At 36.6% G+C, this 21,055-nt stretch overlaps 1 protein-coding gene across 7 annotated transcripts in view; it reads left to right on the plus strand.

Moving 5' to 3' along the window:
• Nucleotides 1-21,055, plus strand: part of SBF2 (SET binding factor 2) — a 195,868-nt gene that overhangs the window by 90,909 nt on the left and 83,904 nt on the right. For all 7 annotated transcript variants that reach the window (XM_054172043.1, XM_054172045.1, XM_054172047.1 and 4 more), the window contains exons 5-7: nucleotides 115-225; nucleotides 2,275-2,380; nucleotides 19,916-20,048. In XM_054172043.1, coding sequence (XP_054028018.1) covers nucleotides 115-225; nucleotides 2,275-2,380; nucleotides 19,916-20,048 — 350 coding nt within the window. The remainder of the gene's footprint in view (nucleotides 1-114; nucleotides 226-2,274; nucleotides 2,381-19,915; nucleotides 20,049-21,055) is intronic.

Below are 21,055 nucleotides of genomic sequence, written 5' to 3' on the forward strand. Positions count from 1 at the left end.
GAAGTGCATTAATGATTATTAAGAGACATGTAGTTAAAAGAAATATAATCTTGAAGTAATTTGACATCTGCCATCCAGGTATAACATGCTAATGTATTTCACCTACCTTTCTAGGCTTGCCTTGGCCTGATCTACACCGTGTATGTGGACAGCCTGAATGTGTCACTAGAAACTCTCATTGCAAATCTGTGTTCATGCCTTGTCCCTGCTTCTGGAGGGTCTCAGGTAAATGGGGGGAAAAAGGGTATTTTTCCAGTTAATTTAATTTATGAAGAAAACAAAAAATAAATTCTTGAAATATTTTTGAAGAATAAAAGATCATAGTTCAGCTGAGTGCTTTCCCTGTGGCCTGTAAGTGCTTTCCCAGTGGCCTGTCTTCTAAAGACAGCAAAAATTCCATTCCAGGATAGGGTCAAAGGGTTAATTTTGTCACTGAGTTGGCTTTTTACAAGGCACAGTAACAAATCAAGCAGTTTGTGTAAGTTTAGTTTGTAATGGTAATGTATGTTCAGGAATATTTCTGCTTGCTACAGATTTTTTTTTTTTTAAAAAAAAGGATTATTTGTCACCATTTCTGACATGACCTTCGCTTCAGTTCATTTACTCATGTCTTTTCCTTGATGCAGTTCAGAATTCCACTTGTCTGTTCTTTGGTAACTATTTTTAAATGCCTATTGTCATAATTAAAAAAAAAAAAAAAAGCTAAAAAAATTACTTGGATGTGGCTTTCTCAGCTATAATTAAATATTCCATGTAGACCTAGCATAGCAATAAGACAAAACCCTTCCAGCAAATACAGTGCTTTCCACTTTTTACCTATTTTCTGTAAGCAGAAGGTCAGGTTTGTTGATTAATTTAAAATAAATTCCTCCTATACATTTGTGTGTTTCTGACAAGCCACTGAGATCTTATTTGATTTGCCTTCAATTTATGCTGTGACACTGCTGGGAAATTGTAGTGTCTGTTGTGAGACGTATCTGGAAAGTAAGCATACAAGTGGTAGTATTTTAAAATCTCATGCTTTCCACCAAAACTGTGGATATCAACCTGGAAATCCTACAAATCCTTAATTGTTTTGTTTTTCCCATAGCCCCGAATGCTTTGGAATTTCTCCTGGTGCAATAAGTCATGTTATTATGTCCTCTCTGTTTTGTCAAGATCTACATTATTCCTCTCCAGGCAACCATGTTTATTTGCATCTCAGACCTTTGGTATCGGAAATGAGTAAATTAAGTTGTATCTTCTCATCAGAAGTCCTCTTTACCAGTGGTGTTTGAACCTTGTATTACAGATTTTGGTTATCCACTTGGAACTTCTGGCTCGTCTTCTGTTCTCTGTTTTATTTTCTTTATCTCCCCTCCCCGCCCCCCTTCATAAATATGCCTTTCCTCAGTGGCTGTTTCCTCCACTAGAAAAGGGAGGAAAAGTCATGCTTCTCTCTCTGACTGTTCTTCTTTTTCTCCTTGCTTTCTCCAAATAAAATGTTCTTTCAGTTCCAGCTTTGCTAATGTCAAACTTACCATTTTATCATTTACTATGGAGCATTTTGGTTTCAAGCATCTATTCATCCTCTGGAGCTTGACACCTTTGTATATTCAACATCTTTGCTGCCATACAGAGTGGAATTGTATCACACTTGCTAGGTGTACAGAAGTGCACCCCATTCCACAGTTAGTGATTAGAGGTAACTGCTTGAAATCACCCTCTGCTTGAATGTCATGTGGACTTACTCAGAGGAAAGCAAGATTACTTTTCAGTTAAAATGCTTTTTGGGATGTGATACACAAATGCATTCCTTTCACTCCCATTTCCTGCCTTCCCCAAGGGAGGTATGTTCTTGTGCTGGAAAGGTAACCAAAGTTTCAATTCTACTTTAATATGCAGAGCAGGAACGTAGGAATATTAGAAGTGTCCTCTTCGATACCCTTATATCACAAGTATGTTCATAATTAAAACATGGATGCAAACACTATTTCACTTAGAAAGTTTTAGACTTTTTTCTCTTATTAAAAATGTAATCTTGAATGCCTTCAAAACTGTAACTATGTAGGTAATTCAGTCAAAGGCACTGTCATGCTGTACATTCAAGGAGACCATATTATTGCCCTCAAATATATTTCAGATTTCTATTGATCAGTTCAGTTACTGTTACTGACTTGAAACTTCTGTACATACTACAGATTTTGCAGCACAAATCCCTTATGCATATGACAAGAGTTTGTTTGTTTGGTATAAATAAAATTTATACTCAATTAAGAAAATATCTTTCTACAGAAATTGTTTTCTTTGGGAGCTGGAGACCGACAACTGATACAGACTCCTCTACATGATAGCCTTCCTGTTACAGGCACCAGTGTGGCTCTTCTCTTTCAGCAGCTGGGTATGTCTAGGTCTGCTTTGACAAAAATTCTTGTTTAAAATTACGGAATGAGGTATTTTCTGTTCTTATTCAGTTCAAATCACTTGCCAAGAATGCTACATGGTAAATATTAATTTCTTTAGGATGAAAGAATGACTAATAATGCTTTCATCCCCTAATCAGATGTTCTTCTAATCTTTGTACATCCTGCCTGTGATATCTCCAATTTATCTAGTGTCTGTAAGTGTACTGTGAGCAGTTCCTGTCTAACTGTACTGTGTTTCATTACAAAAACATTTGTGTAAAAAAATTGCCCACTCCTTGGGTAGTGCACAGACTAAAAGCTGAGGATTGTCTTTTCCTCTTGGATTCTTAGTAAGAGTTTGTTTGCAGAGTGAGCTTTACAAAATTCCATTCATGGTTTATGAAACCGAATTATGAAACTTCCACTTGAGAACTGAAAATTGCTTTCATATATCTAAGATTTAAGTTAGCATTATTAAACACATTTTATTAATGGGTGTATATATAAAGGTGGATGCCAAGAAACTTCCTGAACATACTGCAGCGTAGTATTGAAGAGTTTGGGGTGTAGCCTGGACTCCTGAACTGTTGTGCTAGCGGTCGGTGATACTTCTCAACATACCTTTGTATTTTGAAATTGTGTAATTCCTTTTAGCTCCTATATACTTTTCAACGTCTCTACCCTGATTTACTCGCTCTGCAATCTCATCTTCCTTTTCCCATTCTCTTTTAGCCTTCTTGTTGTAAACATTCCATTTTATGGTTTCGCTGCTCTTCAGCTTTCATTTCTTCCCCTGAGTTCCAGTAAATATTTGGAGGTCCAGTCTTTCTGACTTCCTGATGGCTTGTCAGAAGTAGAAGTCAGTCAGCCCCTGCTTGCCAGGTGCCGTTTCCAGTTATGGCGCTCAGAAGGAGAGAGAGCAAGGGAGATGCTGAAGGAAAACTTACCCATAGCTCACAGTTCTGGTTAGTAACACTTCAGCTGGCCTGAAGAAGGGAGAGACTGAGGGAAATACGTGATTATAAAACCTGACAGATGTTCACAAAGAGAAGCTACAGGTTTCCATCCTGTTTCCCTGAAGAGATCATACAGCTTCATAGAAAGAAAGAAAAAACCCAACCAAACAAAACACAAACTTCTGTCTTAATGCTTCTTTTCTCTTGTGGCATAATTTTCTTTTACAAGACTGACAAAACTTGGTAAGAGCTTGCCTAATGATCTTGTGTAGATGTTCTTCCTGTCTCTCTCCTCTTCTTTGGTGTGATGAGTACAGTAGCAGTTACTTGAGGAGAACTGGCCTGAAATGAGTTGAGGAACAGGCAAACAAGTTGGCAGGTAGATTTTTAATTAATGGTTTTCTTAAAGCACCGAGTTGAACCCTTCACAGAAGAGATTTACTTCTTCCACCTCTTATTTCTGAATGACTCCGTTTGTTTTGGGTTTGGTTTTGTGTTTGTTTGGGTTTGTTTTGTTTTGTTTGCAAATGTGCCTCAATTCCAAGCTGATGTCCCTTTGAAAATGTTTCTGTCCTAGTGTATGGAGATACAGCACAAAGGGAGAATCACCTTGTACCAATAAGGACATGAAAATGTTTGTATTTTCATAGTTTCACTTTACAAAATAGCATATAGTTCCTTTCACAGGCAGGTGGTGAAATGTTACCATCACGTTAAGGCCACTGTTTGGAAATGCTAAATTGCTGTTTGCATTTACTAGATTGTGTTGTTAATACAGCTACATATGTCTGTTTGTAATGGTCTTGAATATAAAAAAAGGACCTGGAAATATGAACAGAGCTTTTAAAATAAATTATCATTTATTCTTTCTTTTCATGTATTCTTATGAAGAGTTAAGGCAGTGAGTCCAGACAGATGTGGTAGCACCTATTAAACATTTAACAAAGGGATGAGTTGTATTCCTAAGATAAAGCCTAATGCTTTCCCCTGGAGATCCTAGTTGAGCTACTCAGAAGATTTTTGTGCTTTTTGTAACAATATTGACCCTTGCTCTGTTTCTTCAGTTCCATTTGAACAGGAGCTTGATGCCGGTTTGTCTCCATCAGCCTGGGCAAAAACATTTTGCTTCTGTTGTCTAGTATGATAGTGACTTTGACAGTTATCTCATCAAGTGCTTGTGTTTAGGATGCAAATATTGACTAGGCACTTTGTCAAGTAACGATGTGTTCAGTTATTTCTCTTCTGGTACAAGTGATTTAAATTATTAATAGAAAATGGAAGAGTAGCCAGCAAAATATTAAGAAACTGTACAAATCACCTTTTTAAAAATAGCTCTTTCTTTGAGGAAGATGGGCAGCAGGACAGAATTTATCATTATGAATAGATACAAAAGTAATTTCAACATTTTATTTTGAGAAACATTGTGAAATAGTAGTCTCATCATGCTTTTTCTGCTTGGCAGCATAATACTGTGTCAGCAGATGACCCTCCCTGTATTACCAAGTTCACAGCATATCTGGAAATAGACCTTATTTTTACTTAAGTATTAAACTACAGTTGGGAAAAACATCCCCAAAGGTTTTAAGCTTAATAATAAGCAGTTTGACATTTTGAGTCATACTTTTTTTCCCCTTCTTTTTAATAATTAATAATATGGGAATAATGTGATTAAAAATCAGACCTGTGGCTAGATCACAACACCTAAAAATTACATCATCCACAAGATTTAGCTGGAAAAATAATAACCATAAAGTTACTACTAAAAATGATCTGTGGTAGCTAGAAGACTTCAGATACATTTCTGTTTCTCATTGTCTGTTAGTAAGTTGGTGGGTATGTGTAACAGCTTCCAAACACAGTAGCTTTCTTCAGACTCAGGAGATTTTGGTTGTATTTCACTTCTCCATCACTTTGTTAACAGTCCATTCTTGTGTTTCTGCCTTAAGCTCTTTTAATTTCTACATACCCCAACCCTACTCAACTTCCTCAATCTGCTGGCAGTATGGTTATACAGAACTGCCATATTAAGTAATTTGTATCTGAGACATAAACCTATATCTCCCCAATGAGCATATTTTTATCAAAGAACCTAAGACAAAAAATTATATTAGGGACCTGAGTAGCAAAGTAAGAACTGTCACTTTTAATGTTTGGATGTTTCAAGACCAGGTAGCATGAATCACACTGCTAAGTTTCACACAACAGTGATGGAAATGTGTTTTCTTGAAGAATTAATGTTTTGCCCTGCTTTCCAAACATAACCAAATTCATGGTTTCCTTCCTCTTTTGCTTGTGTAGTCTCTTGTCTTGACTGTTTTTCTATCCCCTTATTTCCTCTGTACCGTTTCATTTGTCTATGCTTCTTTCCTCCTTATATCTTTGGTTCATTGCTCAAATATTTGCAGTAGAACTCAGGCTGACTTTTGGTGTTACAAAGAAAGTAATTTTTCCAGTGGCAAAATTGAAACCTTTGAATCTTCTGGATGAAGACATAAGGTAAGAGTACTTTTGAATTCAGGGCTGGGTAGAATAAAGATTAAATAGCTGAAACAGGGTGAAGATGAATGGTAATGCTAAGTTGAGCTAGGTTGCTTGGCAAGCTTGTCTTCGTTTGCCCAACCTATGACAGAAGTTATACAAAAGAGTTAACTGTCTTTATCCTTCAACCTTTCAACATCTCTTGAAATCCTTTCAATCTAGCATGTGTGTATATACTGTTAGGCAGTATATGAAACCTCTAAAACAAGTACAGAGTACAAGCAGTTTCAAATGCTCCACTCTAGCATTATTAATACTGGTGACAGGTATTTTTAAAATGTGGTTATTCAAGTCCAACATTCAAGACTGTGGCTTGAGGCTCAGAAGTTCATAGTATTATCTGTTCTTTCTGCCTGCTTGCATGTTCCTAACTTTCTTTTGCACCAGAGCAGATACTCTTAGGTACTTCAGAGAGCTGCTTAAAATTAACTAACACAAGCAAGCAAATTGAAGTGAATGATTTTCCATGGTGAACAATGACAGTGATGATTTTTATTTGTTTAAGCAGTCATGAAGCCAAAACCCATTGCTGTTACACAGTGATAGGTCCATTCATAACAAAAAGATGGGGTCATATATTAACTGTCATACCTGTTCATGATTTTTTTTTGGGGTGGACTATCAAAGAGTACAGAAAAAAAAGAAATTCTGTAATTTCTCATTTTTCAGTCATTTGATTTGTTAAAAATAAAAAGATGGGTCTTTAAAAATATCTATAGATATATATATACACCCACACACTGTTTTTTAACATAGTTTAAACTTGTTTTGTGTGTTAAATTGGAGGGGAAATCTTACTTATTTAAATAATGCTGTTGTAATTTATTTTCTAATGAAGGTATGCTACTCCATCACTGTTTAGGAGCAGATACTTGTGCATGCAGAGGGATTTTTAAACTGACAGACTTGCACTTCACTATTTTGGTTAGCTCATTAGCACCCACATTTTTAAAACGGTTATGTAGTTTTGCCAGTAATGTTCAGTGTACATTTTGTTCTTGGGAGACTTGAAGTCTCTGCTTAGGCAGATGAGTTCAGCAGGCTCTGTCCTTGGTTCTTACTTGTGTTTCCTTTGAGAGCTGATTTCAGGGCCCTGATCATGTCAACAGGCCCCCAAACTCTTCCTTGCAGGGCTGAGATTCCTGTACTCAAGGTCAGCATTCATGTGGCACAGTTGTGCAACCATGGCTCAGACTGTTGAGGAAAGAGATGTATGAAAGACTGCAAGGAGGAGCTTGTTGACCTTATCACTTGGGTGCTTCACTTAAGCTCAGGCACCTACCTTGCCTTCTGTTTGGAGCAGTGTGCCATTGTTGGTCCCTGGCAGCTGGTGGCTCTTCAATTTTCAATTTGCCATTTAAAAGTCTTGAGAAATATGGTTTTTTGTATTAGTTCTTTACTATAAGTTTTGATCTCTTTGTTGCTAAAAATTGAGCTCTGCAAATCCTACAGGATATGCAGCCATCCACCACTACCTGCTTGGTATAGTTTGATCCTGAGGAAGAGATCTTTCTTGATCTTAAAATATACAGAGTGGTCAGGCTCCTAGCATTCTGCACTACAGCTGGCTTCATCTGTTAATGTTTCCAACATTTTACTGCTTCCCAACACACTGCCTCAGAAATTATGATGTGAACTACTGGAGCACAATTGTTTATCTATCATAAAGATAAAGATCCCACAGTTCAGCAACTGTTGACCTATGGAGAATGCAGAGAAATGGTCTGGTGGAGATCATCTATTACTTTTTGTTTCAGTTCTATGTTAAAAAAAAATAAAAATCACTGTGCTGAGTCAGACCTCAACACCAGTAGGTAGTAGAAAAGTTCAAGTGTGAGATCTTTCATGTTGCTGAAGAGGAGGAAGATCTTGGTGGAGACATGTACACCCAAAGTATGCAATATTATCAGAACTATCAAAGGTGAGTAATTTACAAGGCAGTTACCCTATGCAGAGGAGAGACTGAAAAGTTTAGTGGAGTATCACATGTAGATTAAGAGCAAGAGCACTTAAATATTTGGAAACAAGCACACTCTCATGCAAGATCATAAGACACTGCTGTAAGTGCCCTTCATCATAAGTGTTTAGCTTATTTTCTTCTTCCAGTGTAAGGGAGGGCTGAAGCAGCAAGGTGGGTGTTTTCCAGAATAATTGGATCCAAATACCATTTGGATCCAATTTCTTGCAGGATGCAAGGTTTTGCCTTTCCTGGAAACACAACTCACTTTTTTCAGTCTTGTGCTTGCCGGTATGGGTTTCATTGTCTGTTCTCAGTGGCCCTGGAATTTGACTTTCATATGACTGAGCTAGCATAAACTACCTTCTTGCTCCTTCAGAGACAGTCTTTATTTAAACTTTTGCTCTTGCTGGTTTTTAGCTTTTAGTAAGTCAAGCAGAGTATTATGGACATGGGGACTACACAGTGTTGTTTGAGACAGGGCTCAACAGTGTTAAAAGTGGTTCACTTTTAGTACTATTAACGGAACTACTTGGATACGCAAATAATCCTTCAGTTTCAGAAGACAGTGAAGTTCAACATATGCTAAATCAATACTGACTTAATTGTCAGAGGATACTCATTGGCTAGTGATACAGGAATAGCACTTGCCTACAGTTTGTTTTTCCAGTAAGGTAGGCATGCTTTCTGAACAGTGTTAGGGTTTTCTGCTATGTTTTATCCTTTTGTTTTGCTCCATATCATAGACCATATGTATTACTATTTGCTGCTTTTTGTCTGTATTGTTCAGAGGAGTTTCTGATTAAGCTACAGAAAATGATAAGCATGAAGAACAAGCTCATATAAAAAGATCACAAATCATTGAAGTTAAAAGATTATTTTTTTACCATAGGAGGAGAAATATTCTGAAACACCTTCTGTTTTGAGTAGTAGTGACAAGAAGTATCATCATATTTAAGGTGAAACTTGATCAAATTGGGATTGTCTGATATAGTCATGATGACAAAAATCTGGAGTCTTCCACTGTTTATAGACCATTCAGTCCCATGTTTTTAAATCCAGGATATAATAAAATACCCAGAATTCTTGTGTTTGACTACATTTGACACTTTGAGGAATGTTTTCTGTAATGTAATAGTTTCTCATTTTAATTCTGGTTTAGTGGAGATACAATGTTCAGCTTCTCATGTAATGCACTTCATGCCAGCAAATGACTATATTGAATTACTGTATAAATGGGAAAAGACATTCCTGATAAATATATATGTGTATTTGTATGGCTGGGAAACATTATGAAAGGGTCACTGCACAGTCAGTAAGTGATCTGGCTTCAACTTGTTGACTAAGAAAATCCTAGTGCCTTCAACACAGAGCAAGGACTGTCTATATTTTAATGTTCCATTGTGTTCAGAAATACAGCAAGGGCAGCCAAGCAATAAGAAATACAATCTGCACTACTTAAGAAGTGACCCAATACAGCTTTTTCAATATAGTGATACCTGTAACTGGGACAGATAGTAAGCATCACTGCAATGTTCTTTCCACAGCTCATGTTTGCTATGAGACTTCAGTGATATCAGCCAGAACATTGTTTGCATCTGTCAGGTTGTCTACAACATTCTTATCCAACTTAGTTTCTTTTCTTACCATGAGATGTCATATATTGTGTGATAGCATACCCTTTGTTGGAATGTAGAAGCATGTGTCACTAAATTAAATAGTTTTATTGTAGTATATAGTCAAGATACTTCTAATCACTCTTTGATCTTAATAAACTGTGTATTCTCCAGCCTGTGGAACCTGGCACCACATGTTGCATGAGGGGATGCTGCTGGCTTATATTGTACTTTCAGTTTAAATCTCAGTGGCCACTGAGCTGTGATTAGCTCCATAACCCAGCAAAAGAGAATTTGCCATTTAAGCTTTCCAAGTAGATTTGTGTAGTCTGTCAGAGAACAAATAGATTACCAAGGGATTTGGTATGGCATTTAGTGCTAAGGGGCCCTTACTGCTGCGACAGCAGAATAAAAAATAAATACTCTTTTAAATGCTGCTGGAAATAAAGGGATATTGCAACGGTGAATTTTGCAGGGGAACTCTTCCGTACTCCCAAGTAATTGAACTTAGTGGACAGTCACTGAGGCTTCGTTTTCCCAGCAGCATAAACTGTCAGGGAGTTGATCCCATTTGTGAATGTCCATTTCCAGTTTCACAGTCCGGCCCCATCTGTTCAGGAGTGGTGCTTGGCTGAGCATGGACACATGCTGAGCTATTTTTATCTCACCAAGTTAACAGAAAATTTTTGAGCGTGTTAGGAGGGAAAGTCAATTTTTCTGTCAGCAGTCTCACGTTGTGTATTGATGCTATGGTTGAATCAGTTCAATAGCCAAATGCTACTGTGAGAACAGAGCTGTACCTTTCCCAGCCTTAACTAGCTCTTGTGAGCTTTAATGCAGTTGTAGAGAAAGAAGCAGCAGTTGGGTGAGATAAGACCATCTCTTTCAATAGCAGCCGTTGGAGCAGCTTACAGTTGGGTCATGTCAGACTGTTCCTGCAGTACATGCTGCTCAGTTGGCTTGCATCTGTTCAGCATGTGTGGATATGTTGAGCACTTAGTCATCTACTGGTGTCATGCTGATGCTGTGGTATCAGTGGACAGAATTCTGAGAGGTGTTGGGAATCAGTGAACAGTATTTCTTGCACTGTTCACTGTTTTGCCGAATAATGCAGCACACAAAATGAGATGCTTGCTTTTTATCCAGTCTGACCATGTGTTACTAATGCTTCTTTTAAGGAGACAACATGCAGTAGTTAACTTTTCTGAGATACAGAATTTTCTGAAAATTATCTGACATCTTACTGTTAAAGAAACTTGAAGCTGTGTATTTTGTAAGCTGCTGTAGTGAATGAGTTCATGTTTATTAAAAGAAGCTTTTCAAATAAGATTAAAAAATAGTAAGATTGTATTTTACTGTTGGCTGTGTAACAGTGAGGTGAATTTTATATTTACACTAAGTGACCATATCTTTGGGATACTTGAACCTCATTTTCTGTTTGTAGTAGGACTTCAGAAAACACCTCTAAGGAGAGCAAAAAGAAATTATGGTTTTCCAGAGATGAGCAAAATGTAAACTCCAAAAAGCAAATGTCTAACAAATTTCAAAAAGGCAAAAGCTTATCTTTGCTTACAGAAAATACTGAAGCAGATCTTGATCAGAACAGATTACTTTGCTTTCTACTTTTCCTATGAATGCAGAAATAATTTTGCTTGTAATTCTGAAACAAACTTGGTAACAGTTAAATCATAAGACCTTGCAAAACTTCAGTGTTAATACTTGTGCTGAGAAGAAAGGAAAACAATTCTGTAGAAATTTCTTTCCGTATATTTATCCTTGTAAAATCATGTTTGAAGTCTTACTTCTCATTAGGTTCGGTTAGGCAAAGCGTAAGGTCCTGCACCTAGGTTGTGGTAATCCTAGATATCAGTACAAGCTGGAGGATGATAAAATTGAGAGCAGCCCTGCAGAAAAGGACTTGGGAGTTCTTGTGAATGAGAAGCTGGACATGAACCAACAACGTGCACTTGCAGCCCAGAAGGCAAATAACATCCTAAGCTGCATTAAAAGCAGTATGGCCAGCAGGTCAAAGGAAGTGATTCTGCCATTTTTCTCTGGTAAGACTTCATCTGGAGTACTGTGTCGAGCTCTGGAGCCCTTAACACAGGAAGGACATGGACCTGATGGAATGGGTCCAGAGGGCCACAAAAATGATCAGAGGGCTGGAGCTCTCCTGTGAGGACAGGCTGAGGGAGGTAGGGTTGTTCAGCCTGAAGGAGAAAATGCTCTGGGGAGACCCAATAGCAGTCTTGAGTACCTGAAGGGGACCTACAATAAAGCTAAAGAGGAACGGTTTCCAAAGGCCTGTAGTGACAGGATGAGGGCCAAATGATTTTAAATTGGAGAAGAGTAGATTTAGATTGGATGTTAGGCACAAGTTCTTTACCATGGGGATGGTGGAACATTTGGAACAGGTTGCCCAAGGAGGTAGTTGAGGCCCAATCCCTGGATAGCATCAAGTGAGGGTCAACAATGCTCTGAGCAGTCTGCTTTTGTGGAGAATGTCCCTGCTCACTGCGAGGGGCGTTGGACTAGGTGACCTTTGGAGGTCCCTTCCAACGCAAACCATTCTATAATTCTATTTAGTTGTAGTGCATCTATTTAGATGAGGTGTGACTATCTCAGGAGATCAGGAAAATCTCAGACTATCTCACAAAGAATTAATTTTTAAAGATTGCGAAGTGTTTTGCAGAGGATCCAAGTACAATCCTTTAGGAAAATAAAGCATAGTGTGAAATTTTTTCATGTCTATGGTGTTTCAGTTTTCTCAGTTGAATATTCGTGTGTTTATGCTCCATGAATGTCAACTAACAGTGGCTGAGGATAGCTCTTAGCAGAATGTCCTGATAGTCATCTCTGTTCTTGTCTTTGCATTTATTTGATTACATTAATATAATGCTTCTGTAGTTAAGTTCCTTCAGAAAGCCTCTGTAGTCCTTAGACAGGAAACAGATATGTTTGCAGTTTCTCCTGTATCCTTGACCGTTTTTCCTGTGTACACCTCAAGAATGACAATACTCTTCTCTTTCTTAAATATTTTCTTTCTAAGGAGCATAATGGTATTACTGTCACTCTGCATTGTTTTCTTGAAAGGCATTTTTCTACTTTAAGTGAATCCAGTCAAATTATGAGAATCCATTTGCTCCATCAGGATTTAATTTGCATTATTTCTACTAAAGAATATTTTGCAGTCCATTACAGATGGCAGTCTTTTCCATATGTCTTTGTCGTATTGCAGCTGCTCATAGTTTCGTGTCTTTAATTCTCTGTTTTGCCTGTCAGCTTTATTTTTAGCAGAGTAAAATAATTGCTTTTAAAATTTGATGTAAATTAATAAGCTGTGTATTTATCTAATAGTTGTCATTGGAGCTTGATTCAAATCACTTGAGACTTGCTTTTCTGTTTGTAGCCACAAAGGTGGTAAAACTATCCACCATCAAGGTAAAAAGTCCTTTTTATGTGCTTCTTGTGTTGGTCAAAGTGGAATGAACTGACTTCATGCCTTCAGTATTTATGGTTTTCACATGGTGCCTATAAGTAAATAAAGATTAAGGTGTCAAGGTGAGGTTCTGTGATATGCTGGTATCTGTGAGTGGACATCGCTGTACCAGGTTTCTGGTGCTACCTGAGTTTCATGTTTAAGTCCCATAAAAAGGCTGCCATTAGTGTGTAAATGTTGTTCAGGCTTTATTCCCAGACAGTTAATGGATTGTTGAGGTTTAGAATGATGAGATAAATACAATGATTGCATTTTGAAGTGCCACTTCCTATTAGATTGGATACTTTGGAAATCTGCATTGAAGCTAATTAACAATAGTCTCTAAGAAGCCACAGTTATGACTTTGCTTTCTATTCATCCTGCCACGGTGTTGAATCTGTGCTTAGAAAATGCAGTAGTTCTTTGTTGTAACAGTTTTCCTGAGTTCTAATGTGAAATTGTAAAAAACAAGTCGAGTTGTTTGAAAAATCTTTAATGCTCTTTTTGAAGTTTAAAGTGCTTTGTGGTGGTGGAATAGAAATCCTCTACTTTCAGATCGTTTACCATGCATGAATTGATTTGCAGAGTTGGCACATTGCAGTATTTATTTTGTTACTTAAGTCAGCAATTGCAAATAATTTCTTCTTCACATCAAATTATGAGTTTAGATTTGCTATTACAATAAGGAAAGGTAATTTTGGCTAATCAAGCTGCTGTAAATACTTTTTATAGCATGTGCTTATTTTTCCTCTGTACCTTCTGGTATATGTGGGAGAGGTGGTTTCGTAGAAAAATAAATCAATGTTTCTTAACAAGGCAGTTCCAAAGAAGGGCATTTACCTATAAAAATGTCTCCCAGCCCTACATAGGCAGCATTTCAGTTCATCAGTTCACCAAAAATTCTTTTGAGTTTTGTTTAGTATGGACCCATGAGCCTTATAGAGAATTTCTGTACTAATTTTGTACAGTCTGTTGCTGGAATACTACATACTTACAGGATAAATATTCAAGTCAAATAGCTTCTTATTTTAGGTATCTTACTAGCTAACCAAGTAGAAGTTGAGATATGAAAATAAATCATATTTCAGTAGAACAGACTATTACTCAAACGTTGGTGCCTATGTATGTATAGAGACAGTAAGAGAACCAAAACTTCTGTTTTCATCTGATAGTTAACAGTTCAATATTAAGAATAGCGCTAACCACCCTCCCTGTAGGAGAAAAAAAGTAATCACTCATTTGATTCATATGAAGATTGTAGTCCCCATAACATGAATTTAATTTTGTATGTAAAACCTACTTTGACTGACATTTGCTTGGCATTTATTTTTCACTGGAATTTGGGTTTGGTGCATGTTCAGAAAAACAAAACAAAGAGCCCAACCAAAATCCAATGTTTAAAATAAGTAACTAAATGCACTTTTAGTAGCACTTATTAAGCCTATCTGTATGAGTCAGACATAAAAACTATAAAATTATAAATTGTGTGGCTCAGTTGGTAGCACATAAGACCCTTAATGAGAAGGTCGTGAGTTCAAGCCTGCAGCGGGCAGTAGTGTCCTCCCTACTCTCGTCATGAGGTCTGTGGTGACAGGTTGGACTCGATGATCTTTGAGGTCTCTTCCAACCTTAGTGATACTGAACTCACTTGCAAACCTACAATTGGTAATACATGTGAAGTTTACATATTTTGAAGTCCTTACTTTCATGTCAGTTTAGCATTTACCTCCCTGCCGTGTGAGTACTTTCTATATATGAAGCCATTGGTTGTCTGCTTTACTGAGAAAACTCACTCAACTCGCTCATACAAATCCTGAGCATATCAGCCTCACTTTTGTATATGTATAGCTTTAAAACTGTGCATATGAAACAGTATTGCGCTTACCTTTTCAGGGAGGGAGACCTTATTGTCTAAATATTTTACTATTAATTGTCTTTAGCTGTATCATTGACTCTTGGAGAAAAAAAAAGTAATTGCTGATCATATTCATCCAGTGTATTGGCAGAGTAGTGTTTGAAGGCTCAATAAATTCAGAGAGCTCATGCTGCTCCTTTCAGTAGGTCTGCAGAGGGATTTAATGAAATTGGTAATGATGAAGTGTTAACAACATGCAAATGACAGACATCACTGTTTGTCTTCCTAAATAAATCATATACAGTGCTTAATCCCTGTTTCCTTGTGCCTGTGTAATTTGGGGTTTGGATAATAACCATCTGCTTGACTCAGCCTTGACAGAACACAGTTGATACTGTTAAGCTTTGTGGGGGCAATAGTGGTAGGAATGTTTATCCATCCGCTGAAGAGATCTTTTATATATATATATATTCTCATTTTCACAGTCTCTTTGATATGTTATTTAATGATTAGTTGGCTCTCTTCTCACCCCTCCCCAAAGGCTGGTTTGTGGAGAAACTGCAATACTGCCCTTCCTTCAGTTCTAAAACAAAGTTTATCTCTAGAAATGTATTTTGATTTCAGTACTCTGTGTAATACCCATGTTTGCTTCTGTGTGCCCAGAAATTAGCACAAGCGCTTTATGAAATGTTCGATTGTTTGAGGGAGTCTTAGATGAGGGCTCTGTGCTTCCTCCTTAGTCTGACAAAAAGACCAAATAAGTTAATCTCTTGGGATACTTATCTGACTCATATTCTCTGTTACTCAGACAGAAAACAGGTTAAATTAACCCTTACACAACTCTCTGCTGGCACAGCTCGGTTGTTCCCTATTTGTGAGCAAGTTTGGCTATGGTTTAATCATGTAGTGTGCAGTGCAGTCCTACTCTAGTAACAGAACTGCATCCCTTTCTAAGGGTGACTTGATCCAGAACTGAGTAAGAGCAACTCTGAGGGTTTAACTGTGTGCAGTTTACTGGAGATGTTGTATAATTTTTTGATAAACAAATGCAATTTGGCAAGGATTACCTAGATCAGTATCCAAGTATATTTGTTGCCTCTTATTCATTAGTTAAGATGTATTTTGTTCATTAACAGTGCTGTGCAGCTACATCTAAAAATAAAAATGAAAAGAGTTTTGTTTTTCTCTGTTTTTGCCCCTGGTTATCTTTAGAGCTTGACACTGCCTGGCACAGAACTTGTACTATGCACTCTCTAGTAGCTTTTCAGAAAGGCTTTTCAGTCTTTGTTGACCCATTTCCTGGATTACTCTGGCTAAATTATGGATTATTTTGTCTCTTAAGCTTTTTCTTGTGTCCAGTAATTGGAGAATGGCATATTGGCATAATAATGTATTCAACTAGTTGAGTTTCCAAATCTGTGTTTAAAACTCTTTGCAAAGGTCTGAAGAAGTTAGTGATAATATTTTTTTTCATGCAATATAGAGGACAGTTAATAATTTGTCAAGTACACATTGTGTTTGGGGTTTTTTTTAATCATGCCTAAATAAATACTTAAATTCTAGAACAACAGGAAGCAGGAGAATGATACATTTGTTGATGTAGGATGTCAGATAATTTAGTACAAATTACAGGTTCTTTAAATACTTGAAAACAGTGAAGGTCAGGAAGCCTCCATTCAAAAATTTCCAGCATATGTATAATATTTTACAGGATGTCTGTCTGTAGATGGCAAAAGAGTAATCTGTAAAAATCAACTTGTTTGTTGCTTTTCATGTTGTTTATTTGTGCCCTGACAAATTAGCATCGGATGTAGTGTGGAGTCTAAAGACCAGTGCACAGTTCAAGGTTACAGACAGACACGATTGTGTCGTGTAGCATGAGGAAACTGTGCTCAGGCTATTATTTGGAATTGGTGTTTTTGGGGGAGGTTGGTTTTTTTCAGTAAGAAACATTCAAGACCTTGAAACAGCATCTTGGTGGCTTAGTCAGTTTCATGAATGGTTTACAAAAGGAGAGTAAGCACAATCATTATATTGCTGATATTCCTGGAAACATATTTCAAATATGTGTGCAGCAATAATTTTGCATTGAGTTAGTGACTATCATCTTGGACATAAGAAAATTATAGATTAGTTGTCTTTATGATGCACTTATTTTTATTTGGTTTATATTCTTGTGTACAGAATATTAAATGTCGAAAAAGGAGAGAGAGAGAGAGAGAGAAGGAAAGCAACTGGTGCCAAAGAAGCTGTCTGGGGTGCTTCACTCAGTGGAAATGTAGTGAACATCTAGAACACCAAGTAGTGGAATGTAATAAAATTCTGTTTCAATAGATACTCTTCTGTATGGCATCAAGCCATGTAGTGGGAGATAGTTGCTAAAAATAGTCATCTTAAACATCAAACTATATTGATGCTGAGTAAGCTACAAAGAGAAATAAATGTTCAGGTGATAAACCTCTTGTTGTGCCTTTTTTTTCCCCCTTGAGTTTTACAGAGATATTACAGTGGTGAAGATAAAAAAATCAGACGGGCATACAGGTTAATGCTATATATGAACATTACCTCTAACTGTACACTTGTGTACCATTTTAGTAGTTCCCAGGGGACTGTGGTCCTGTGCTTTACAGCCACTGTGTTCTCAATTTTTTTTAACAGAACCAAGAAATCAGTTTACGTGTAATATTTTGTCTTGGCTACATGGGCACATACAATACTAGAAAGAGTGGTTTATGAAAATTTGTTTAGAAGGACAGTGTCCTCCCTACACATAAGCAAAAATCTTGGTTTCCACTTCATTCATATGTTTTATTAAAATTTTTATGGGGTGTTCATAGAATCATCATAGAATCAGTAAGGTTGGAAAAGACTTCAAAGTCCAACCTGTCATCCAAGACCTCATAACTACTACTCATTTATTATGTACTATTGAGGATAGTGTATTATTTTGATATCTGATGAGGAAGCCTGTATTCAGAAGGTATTTCAAGCAAAATTGCTGATACTGGATAAGTTTTAGGACTTTTAAAGCTATTAGAATGAAGATACTCCTCCTGGACTCTTGAATCATGGTAACCTACATCAGGAGACTGTCATGTATTTAGGAAGGTGTGGGTTTTTACATAGCTTGATTTCAGTTGAATACTTTCAGTAAAGAACTGCTTTAACTCAGAGTTCAATGTCAGTAATATCCAGAAGGTATTTTAGAACTGTTACCTCTCAGCCTTGGTCACAGTTTTAAAATGTGCTCTTTCAGGAATCTTTAGTTATAGATATTTTGATCATAATAGGAGTTTCCTTAGAGAATTCAGTTGTGCCAAATGTTGTGAATAGTTGTAATTTTTTAAAGCTATTATTCTCCTCAGTAATACCTGCCAGAATTTTATAGCATTTTAGAGGATTATTTGAGACTTTTTGTATAAGACTATAGGGGAAAAGTGTTGATGATTTGAAACAAACAAACAACATTCCTAACTTTCTTAATAAGATGTTTGGTGTGGAATAAAATGGTGTACAAAGCCCACTTAGCTTGAGAACAAAATCTATACTCCAAGTCAAGCTTTAAAATCTTCTGGGAAAGGAACAAGGACAATTTTGCATAGAAAAGGCAATTTTGGATAAAAAAGGGCAAAGTTCATTTCTAATTTCTTACTAAGTTTGGTTTTTAAACAAGCAGAAGTTTCTAACTTTGTGTTTAAATACATACATACCATTGTACATACACAAGACAGGACAGTATTTCAAATTAGCTTCTAAACATGCACTGCTGAGTGCTATTTCATTCACATGAGAAATCTAGTTCAATTATTTTTTTTAAACATTGTCCTTATATTGTGTATTACAAAGCAGTTTGTTTTAGCCTAGGACAATATTAATTGTGCCACTGAAAACAATAGCAAATACTTGCAACAGTAACTCAGCATTATAACAAAGCCTTATGTCCTTGAGTCCTCTTGAGTCTTTGATTTTATGAGTCTGTCCTTAGGGTTCTTGGAGAATGGAATTTGAAATGCACAAGCTGTTATGTTACTGTTTGACTTGTTCATCATAAAATTTAAGTCTTTTCTCAACAACCCTCTCCAAGTTCTCATCCCCTTATATTCATGAACCAAGCTCCATCCATCAAAGTGAATTTTCATACAACATCATAGAAAAAAAAATTGTCAAAACATGTAACAAAAATTACTTGAGTAAAACAAAGTGTTAATTATTATATGAATATGGAGGCACTCAGTAGTCACACGTCTTATTGGGAAGATTATTTCAAGATAAGCAGTAGCTTTCTAAAGGTAATGCTGGCTGTCTCACTGATAACAGAAGCTGTGCCCTCAGGGAAACATCATACATTCCAGCATATGTCAGGAAATTTCATAAATTTCAGCATATCTCGCATATCTCAGACATGTCTGCTCCTCAGGATGGGACTTTGTTTCAAAGGAAGTGTATTTTTGGTTTTCCCTGAAAGCACATGGCTCTCCCCTAGGTAAATTATATTGTCTTTGTCATGAACCACCATCTGATTCGTGAGTCTTACCCTAAATCTAGTGGGGCTTGTTTAAACAGTCAGCTCTTCTTCAATGTATCTTTTCAATGGCATGCACACTGTTACTGCACTTCTTTGAGCTTGTGACTCCTAGAATGCTCTCCATGGATTAACTGTGTATGCATTTACTAGAAAGCCTTCGTCATTTTCTTTTCAGCTCAATGGTATGATTGTATGGGGGTTTCCTGGTGCAAGTACATAAATGTTTAGACATTAAGTCTGGATCAGTGACTGGAATTGAATTCTAGATACACAGAAGGCTATGCAGAAGATACACATAGTACTTTTTGAAGTCATTATTAAACATTGCTGGAATTTGTGCTGAGAAGACAAAATCCTTGAAAGTGGTATTGAAAGAGAGCTGTGATATGATATGTTTGAAATGCATTCAGATAGTATGTTAGCAACCTGAAAAATAGGAAGGAAGATGACCTTGTTAAGTAAAAGGTAGAAAAACTTAGGGTTTGACAAACTGTGTTTATCATATGCTTTTTGAAAATTCCTGCTGAAAATGCTGCCTTTTGTTGTCATTTTGATTCCTCTTCTAGGACATTGTCACTTTTTTCTTTTTTTTGTTTTGCTTTTAAGGAATCCAAAATGTACTCAGCTTATTCTGTGCCGTGCTTACAGAAAATAAGGTTCTCTTTCATTCAGCAAGTTTTCAGAGGCTCAGTGATGCCTGTAGGGCGCTGGAGTCTCTGATGTTTCCCCTCAAATACAGGTGAGTTGAGTTTTCTTTGACCTCTGACTAAACTTACAACCAATATTATCACTTATATTTTATTTTCCTTAACAAAAGGAGTTGTGCTGATTTTGCTCAAATAAGCAAAGGTTTTTAAGAATGCAAATACAAGTCTGAGTCTGTACATGTTTAATAAAAAAAACTGATTGCATCATGAATCACAGAATGGGTTGTTGGATTTCAGGAACCACCTGGACAGAACCCAGGACAACTTGATCTTGAGCATTGCATTGGGCTAAATGATCTCCTTAAGGCCCTTTACAGCCTGAAAGATCATGCAGTTATAACACCTACATTAGTTTGTCACACTTGTAAGTTGCTGACAAATGTCACCGGAGACTGAACAAATTAATCCTCTCTAAAAAGCAACATCTGAATCCAGTATTTTGAAGTGGAAGATGTAGTGTCAAGCTATTTGGTTCTTTGTAGGAAGATGACATCTAATTTTGGTCACAGGTCTCAGTAGATGCTTGTATTTTAATAGCATGTTTTTATTTAAAATATTCCAGATATGGATTTCATTTTAATACAGGATAAGAAAGGGAAAAAAAATGGAAGTGAGTTCTGGAATATGTTTCTTAATGCTAAAATAACAATGAGTATAATTTTTTATTAACCTTAATTTTGATGTTTAAGTCTATTGATCAAGTTAGAATCAGATTTTCATGTTGCGCTGATGGAAACACTATTTATATTTTTTAATGTGGTAAAATCAAGTAAACAGTATCTGAAATACAGTGTTCCCTACATAAGGGTTAGTTGTCATTTCAATATCAAAACACAAGCATTTATTTTAAAGATTTCTAATGTAATGATGTTTCACAAAGGGTTTAATTGTATGTCCCTGGCCAAAAACTAGTCATGTCTTTAATATGAATGTATTGCCCATAAATTTACTCTTCCTGCTTACCTGAAAGTGGTGGACAAATACCATGTCACTGTAACATGACTATGAATATTACAGATATATGACATACAAGCTTCTC

The sequence above is a fragment of the Dryobates pubescens genome, chromosome 22 (genome assembly GCF_014839835.1).
Source record: "Dryobates pubescens isolate bDryPub1 chromosome 22, bDryPub1.pri, whole genome shotgun sequence".
NCBI lineage: Eukaryota > Metazoa > Chordata > Aves > Piciformes > Picidae > Dryobates > Dryobates pubescens.